Source organism: Echinops telfairi, unplaced genomic scaffold (genome assembly GCF_000313985.2).
Source record: "Echinops telfairi isolate 266 unplaced genomic scaffold, ASM31398v2 ScPeMD7_7458;HRSCAF=8496, whole genome shotgun sequence".
NCBI classification, from domain to species: Eukaryota; Metazoa; Chordata; class Mammalia; order Afrosoricida; family Tenrecidae; genus Echinops; species Echinops telfairi.
The window spans coordinates 7,099,411-7,107,622 of NW_022111358.1; the positions used below are offsets into that span (position 1 = coordinate 7,099,411).

The 8,212-nt window shown below is 41.3% G+C and overlaps 1 protein-coding gene across 1 annotated transcript in view; it reads right to left on the minus strand.

Moving 5' to 3' along the window:
* The window catches only part of UTP6 (UTP6 small subunit processome component), a 29,105-nt gene that overhangs the window by 17,566 nt on the left and 3,327 nt on the right, over positions 1-8,212 (minus strand). Inside the window, exons 3-7 of the mRNA XM_004706942.2 lie at positions 6,135-6,176; positions 5,405-5,497; positions 4,755-4,802; positions 4,275-4,338; positions 2,818-2,936 (exon numbers count right to left, since the gene is read on the minus strand). Of these exons, the coding sequence (XP_004706999.1) occupies positions 2,818-2,936; positions 4,275-4,338; positions 4,755-4,802; positions 5,405-5,497; positions 6,135-6,176 (366 nt within the window). The remainder of the gene's footprint in view (positions 1-2,817; positions 2,937-4,274; positions 4,339-4,754; positions 4,803-5,404; positions 5,498-6,134; positions 6,177-8,212) is intronic.

The following is an 8,212-nucleotide window of genomic DNA, read 5'->3' on the forward strand; positions in this document are numbered from 1 at the left end:
AAATGCTGTTCAATGCCTAACAAAAAATTCATAAATAAAAGTGTAAGTGCAAATATTAGAAACGAAATGTCCAATGAGAGGAAATGATTGTTGGTATATGAATAAAACAGTTATCATTGCTTGGTTATGGCTCATGACCATCCTCTTATTTTACCCTTGTTTTAAAAGCCGGCTACAGAATTGTATCTATAACACAACCACTGTTAGGTAGCTAAAGGCAAAACTAGGGGTTGTCCCTCTACAAGTCAAAGCCTCCCTCCCCCTTACAGGAAGTTGGAAGCTGCTTAAGGCTAGAGGGCATGCTCACATTCAGGTTTTTTAAACAGGAAGTCAGTACACCTGGGTGGGAACCCCCTCCAGGCCAAGTGGGCTTAATTCAGCCAAGAACGTCAACCACAACTCTCAACTGAGATGGGGGGGACTCTTTCTTACATGTGTTCAGTTTACTGTAACGCCTGAAACGTCTATCTTTTATGAAAAACCCACTTGGATCACAAACCAGGCTTCAGCGTGAATTCTTTCTCATGCGAAGCCGAGGACCGAGGTATGTCTCTTACTAGAAATCTAACAATCTAACACCACTCCTGCAAAAGAAGGGTGCCCAGAACAAGTGCTACAAGAAAATGCATGCAGTGTGACTCCTGCTGTCCGAAATGCATCCTATTGTTGCCCCCTCTCTGCGCTCTCACTTTCTGACTACGCTCCCCGTTCCCTACAAGCCCACAGTACTTTCTCCAGTATATAAATACAAAACAGTCTTTTTTTTAAAAAAAGGAATGTAGCTATGAAAACAGATCATGTGGATTAGAGACTCTTGGGTTCTGCAAGGCAACATGCTATTTGTAATATTTTCTTTTTTTAAATGAATACATAAGAATCCTAAATTTTAAAAAAATTCTTAAATTCCTGTGTTACCTTGTAATACAATACAAATCAACAGACATAACCCTATATAAACAAAAGCTCTTTGAATCTTCAGAAATACCGAAGATGGAATGAGGTTCTAAGATCAAAAAGTATAGCTACTACTGTTACATATCAATAAATACTAACATGTAACCACAGTATATATAAAAATGCAAAGTAGTATGTATAATACCATCTTAAAGTAAAAAAATTGTTGTAAATGCTCACATTATGCACAAATATATAGATGATTAAGACCCTAAGTAGTTTTCCTGCTTATTTTCTCTATGTAAATTTTTTCTGTCTATAATAAATTTCAATTACTTTTGATAATAGGCAACAAACAGATTTCCATTTTTTAAAAATACAAGTATGGGGATGCCATTATGACCTCATGCTAATGGTCTCCCTCAACAGGGCAATGTGTCTTTGTCTTGTTTAAGTCTTAATAACTATTCACCTTGAACTATTCAAAAATATAGTATACAAATATGAGCATTTATGAAAACCTCCTGAAGCATATAAACCCCTGTAATAGCAAGCAGGGAAGATGACATTTTGGGGTGGGGTGGGGGGTGGAGGGATAGATAAGCTTCTTATTCTACCATACCACACTCACTCCCACTGGGTCCATGTTGACTCACAGAGACCTTATAGGACAGGCTAGAACTGCCCCGGTGAGTTTCCAAGATTTTAAACTGTGTCCACGAGTAGAAAGCCCTGTCTTTCTCCCACAGAGAGGCTGGTAGTTTTGAACTGCCAACCTGGTGGACTGAAGCCCAATGCATAACCACCATACCACCAGGGCTCCTGGCTTCTTTTAAGTTTCTCAATAAAAGAAACACAGGTAACAAAGGGAGTGCTAACAGAAATTGAAAAGAAAGGAAGACAAGGCTATAATATAAATGCACCATTAATTGCCACAAGCCAAAAATATAGATGGGACTTCTACAAAGTCTATTGACATAAAGACCTATGATTTTTTTCCTTTCCTTACACACGGTTGCAGTTTCATATGGGGACTAAACAGCAATAGAAAATTGGGTGAGTTTCTAAAAATACACCATTATTACCTTTTGTTTTTCTCTCGAGAGCCTGGCCATCAATATTTTAAAGCACCCATCCTCCAACAGAGAATAGATACCCCAAGATGATAAGAAAGTACTAATGGGGTCCTACTCTCAAGGAGACAAAAAAGGCAAAGAAGAGTTGAAGAGGAAGTTTTTTTTCAAACGTACAAATAGGAAAACATAAAGATGGCTGAACAACTAATGAAGGGTTTGGTTCCCTAGTGGACACATGTGAGGATTACAATCTCTCTAATAACCTGAAAGCTGTACAAGATCAACACCAGTGGCCAAAAATATAAAGGCATTTCTCCTCCTCCTCCTGGACTCTGCCGGTCCCCAGAAGCTCACTCATACACTTATCCCTAGTCTCCATAAACTGAAGTCTTCTTTAACACGGCAAACTTTCTAAAGGAATATATGAAGAAACTTCTAAAGTGCGTGACAAAAAACGGAATTAATACTCAAAACCACCCACTGCCCCATAGTCGCTGCCAACTCATGGCAGCCCTAAAGGACAGAACAGGGCCGCCCCACTGCGTTTCTGAGGCTGCTAACTCTTCACAGGAGTAGAAAGCCTCGTCTTTTCGCACACAGTGCCAGGCGGTTTCAAACTGCTGACCTTGTGGTCAGTAGCCCAATGTGTGACCACTACACCACCAGGGCTTCAGAATTAAAAGGAGATTTTCCACAAAATGTTCTCAGAGATTCAGAGTAAGATAAATGCAAAATTGATGATCTGATATGTAAACCCCTACCTATTTCACAATAAAGAGCTGAGGGGGGAAAAGAAGAAGCGAACGGAGACATCACAAGCTCAGTATACGGGCACATGCGCACTCACTTCCTGATAAAGTTTGGGGCACTCCGGGTGAAAGCGCAGGGCGCGAAGAAACAGCTGTCTTGCACTCTCTGAAGACAAGCGATCTTCCATTTCCCATTTGGCTGCCATAATCCACAAAGCTGTAAACGGAGACAATCATCAGACTTCACGTCAACCCATATAAATCAGTCAGATAAAAAAAGGCCAAAACTCCCATTTTAAGACTCAAGGAACTTTTTTAAATGCCTTACTTTTTTAAATAAAGATCAGCTATGTTATTCAGCCGGAGGAGCCTGGTGTAGTGGTTACAGGTTGAGCTGTTAACCTCGAAGTCAGCAGTTCAAAAACACTACCTTCTCCTCAGGAGAAAGATGAGGCTTTGTACTCCAGTGAAGAATTACAGGTTCAGAAATCCACAGGGGCATCCTTATCCTGTCCGTTAGGGTCACTATGGGTCAGAATGGACTCACTGGCAGTGAGTGTGACTTGGGATGTTATTCAGCAAGATTGCTTATGGCAAAAATGAACTCTAGTTGGAATCTACATCTGGATTGGGAGAACTGTGAACGACAGAAGATCCTGGCTTTGAGCTTAGAGACAGCTTCCCTGAAACTTGGGGTAGGCTCTCACTAGGACCCCAGGCAGGGGCTTCTCAGTCAGAATGGCTCCCTCATCCACTCAGGTTCCATCCCTTCACACCTAGGGAACTGCTCCCAAACTGCTAAGAGTCTGCGGAACAAGCACACCTGCTGTCCTGCAGCATCCTTCTGAAGCAGCTGGGGTCCAACAGCCTACCTGAGTTTCACGTAGTCTGAGATCTGGTTTGGATATTTACACCCTGTGAACAGGCACTACACCGCTATAAAAGAATGGGCCAGTCCAACACAACTAACAAGTCTTTCCCTTACAAAACATGAGGATCTACCCTGTGCCAGAGACACTGATCAATATTAATGTTTCCCCCTCGAAGCTTTCGAAACCCCCCCACCCCGATGTTGCCTGCCTCCAAATGGAGTTCTTCAGAGACAGTTCCTGAAGAGACTTCTGTCACCAACTAAAAACAGCAGCCCTTGTCCATAGACACCTGGCACAGTAACTCGTAGGCAGGAGAGAGAAATGAACTTAGAGAAAGCTATTCAGCAACAAAAACTGCTGCGGCCAACTGCCTACACTTAAGTCTTCAAAACAATTTCTCTTAAGTTTATAAAGTAAAATAATGTCCAAAATGGTTAACTCTAAAACAACAACACCAAACTCAGCACCATCGGGTCAATGACAACTCACAGCGACCCTACCGGACACAATTGCCCTGTGAGGGTCAGAGACTGGGATTCTTTATGGAAGTAGAAAGCGCCGTTTTTTAGCCCATGGAGCAGCAGGTGGTTTTGAACTGCAGACCTTGTGATCGTAGCCGAAAGCATAACCACTACGCCACAAGGGAGCTAAAGAGTTTTTAAAAGATGATGGTCTCACCATACCTGGCTTGTTTGAATGAATGGCCAACATGGCAGAGAAGACCTTGCTAAGTTGAAATTTGGCAGTCTGTAAAAGAGGAAGAAAGCAGGTTACTTCCTCCTCAGTGAATCTCTGACCATCTGTGCTGTATGTCATCAATGATAAAAGCCAGTGGGGTGAGCAGGTACTGCTCGCGGCACAGCAACCAATACAGACACGATCACAGTTTTCTTCGCCTTTAACCACCAAACATACATACACATGACATTCACTTTCAACTGACATGAAATTCATTTATAAAACTAATTCCAATATACAAATGCTATTATAGTGATGTTAAACCTTCTTGGATTCTTTTTTATTTGTGCACCTTTGAAGAAAGCCAGTTGTTATCACAACAACTTTGGAGAAAATGTGGCATTCAGCTAATTGAGGATGAGGCTTAAAAGGCAGACTAAGGGAAAGAAAGTAAGAGGGAGCGAGACATGGCTCTCAATACTCACCCACTTCTTACAAAAGACTACATAGGACAGCCACAGTTGAACATCATCCTACCGGAAAAGCAAGGCAGTAATGTATTAATTTTGTAAAAACCAAGGCAGATCTAAGAAAACCTAACTTATTACCACATGAGTCTGCGGAGTCCTTACCCATGATCACTCAATCCAGGCCCGATATCCTCCCACCACACTCACAGGTATCCAATTTGCTCAACAAAGCTTTTAATAGTCTCAATGAGGGGTAAAACATAAATGTTGGCATCCCCAGGAATCCAAAGCACATACAAACACTTCATATGATATGACCAGCTAAAACTTGAACAGATTCAGACTACTGAGCTGTCCCTACCCTAACCATTTTATTTCACCCTCCCAAACTGCAATGTGCTTCTTCAATATACTTTACTTAGTACCTAAGCATCTCCCAGACAATTTTCTCATTCTCAATTATGCATCAAATCACACTCTCTTTACAGAACAAGTATAAGGTAGTGGGACCAATATCCTTCCTGGCCAGTTAACGGGTTCAAACAATGCTTTCATCGCTGGGATAAGAATTGAGATGCCCAAGAAAGACCTCAGAACAAGGCACTTGAATACGTAAGTCACATGGCTGTCACGTCTCTTACACTCACGGCACGCTGACCGCTTACCTTCCACTTTGCTGAAGCACGCCGGAAAACACCTTGCACGCGCTGCACAATGGAGTTCTCAATCTCATCCTTCTTAAATGAGTACCTGATGCGCTAAAAGGAGTCCGTTTTTAAAAAGTCTCAGTTTGATCATATTTTCCAAAGCAACAACCCTGTCTAATCACTAGGCAGCACTAATGGGAGAAGCACGTAATCACAGTCGATACAGGCATTGCATTGACACCTAAGTGATTAAGGTCAAGTGCCTCCTGAGTTCTGGCTATCGAGCAGGGGTGGGGAACGTCCAGTCACATGAGGCCTTCAAAATCATCGATGCCAGCTAACATCACCCGCCTCGCCAAAGATAAGCCGTTGCAGGCATCACGTCACCAAAAAACTCACTGCCATCAAGTCCACAGTGACTCATAGTGACCCTCTAGGACAGAGCAGAACTGCCGCTGTGGGTTTCCAAGACTTGAACTCCTTTCGGGAGTAGAAACCCTCATCTTTCTCCTGAGGAGTGGTTTCAAACTGCTGACTCTGTGGTTAGCAGCCCCACATGTAACCACCACGCCACCAGGACGTCTTAGCCATCACATTAGGGGTGAGTTACTTAAATGTTTGACTAGTATGGCCCTTGAATGATGTCATAAATATCCAATGTCCATGGCAGGAAAAAAGGTTCCCTACCCTAGATACAGGGCTTAATTCTGTGTTTTTCCCCAACTTCCAAAAAAAATCTTCTACTTACTGTTCTTCTTCTTTGAATCAGTTCCAAAAGATTAATTTCATACTACAGATAAAAAAAACATACAAAGGAAAGAAAGTATTTTTAATTACAATTATAGAGTAATTCAAATTCAAAAACATAAGGTAAAAAATATTTTATTATTGAGATGAGTAATTGATAGTAAAAATCTAGCAGTCGCTAAACTATAGTGACTATAAAAATCTACAGTCACCTACTATTGGGGTAAAGCTCATAGGCACATGGAGTAATTACATGCTTATGATCAATTCTGACTCATGGCAGCCCACATGGCTCCCAGTTGAACTGTGCCCTTTAGGGTTTTCAAGGGCTGATTTGTAAGAAGCAGATACTCAAACCTGCAGCCTTTTTGGTTATGAGCCAAGCATGTTAACCTTTTGTACCATCAAGGGGACCCACAATCATTTTAGATATTAATAATAATGATAATAAGACTGGTAAGAGCTATAGTTTCAATATACTAACCTTCCAAACATAGTCGTCTCTACAATAGTATGTTTAGACTTTCAATTAAAAAAAAAAATCTCCAAACAAGATGCACCACCGATACAACAACAAACAAAGCAGAGGAATAGAGGTGTCCTAGCTGACACGGATGACAAGCTTGACGGGCTCTCTCAGCCCCCACCCTCTCTCTGAACCCCCACCCTCTCTCTGAAGACCAAAGCTGCATGGCTCCTCTCCGAGCCTCTGCCTGACGACAGGGACAGAAGGTTCAGGACCCCCAAAATGCGTGCCTCATTTCAGAACTGCTTCATAAAGTATTTGAGGGGCACAGAAAACCATGCACCTATCACATAACCACATCAAAGCCTACACGTTCCTCTATTTGCTTGAAATCTTACTTTAGAAAGACATTTTTAATAAGGTTAAGACCCAACACACTTGTTTCTGATTTTATTCCTCTCCCTCCTCCATGGTAACAACTAACCTGACTTTGCTGTTTACCAGTCCCAAGCATGACTTGACACATTATTACACGTTTGTAAACTTTGTATCAAAGGTATCAACTCTACCCCTCATTCTATCATCTCCCTCAACATTATGACTTTAGATACATCCCAAACTCATTTATTTAAACTGTGGTGTAAGATTGCATGGCGGAATCTCGCTCGGGAAGCGCAGAATAAACTTCCTCTCCTTCAAAAAAAAAAAAAGATTGCATTGCATAAATGTTCAATTTGCTTCTCCACTTCCCCTGATGATGTATACTTGGTTGATTTTCATTTATTGCTAGAAGCTTCCATTGATATTCTTATACATATCTTCTAGTGAACAAAGAACATACCCATTCCCACCATTACTACCAAAGCTTCATAAGGCACTGGTCTCTCAGCTTCCCCACACCTGGCACAGAGCAGAGTACATAATAAGCAGACATTGTGTGTGGAGATCTCCAGGAAGTAGGACTGAGTGTGTATACATTTTCTTAATCTACTTACTCATTTAAGTTCTGCTCTCTAAAATGAATCAATCTAAGCCATAACATCTACAGTATGCATGAAATTGCTGTGTGACAAATGTACTTGACACCATGGAAGTGTGTATGGATTGTGATAAGAATTGTACGAGCCCCCAATAAAATTATTTAAAAAAAGAAAGAAATTGCTGGGTCACAGGATAGAGGCATTAGCAGCATGATGACATATGAGATATTACCAAACTGCTCTCCGAAGTGGCTATGGCAATTATACTACCACCAGCAGAATGAATTCCCACTACTCGGAAATCTGTCAGTAACAAGGTCCGCCTATAACAGGCCCCAGTGTGATGGGTCTAAAGTGGTATTGCATTCTGGTTTCTTCGGATTACTACCGAGGCTGACATTTCCCTAAGTGTAACTGCAAACTGCTTTCCCTGTGTGAAGGACATGTGCTCATGTTACACCTATTCTTGTCATTTTCTTCTTCTTTATCTATTCTAGATTCCAATTTTACACGGGGATTTAGAAACTTTGAGGAAAATCAAATTAAAAGACAATGAAATTCCTTCAATATATTTTTTAATCGTTTTATTAGGAGCTCATACAACTCTTATCACAGTCCATACATACATCAATT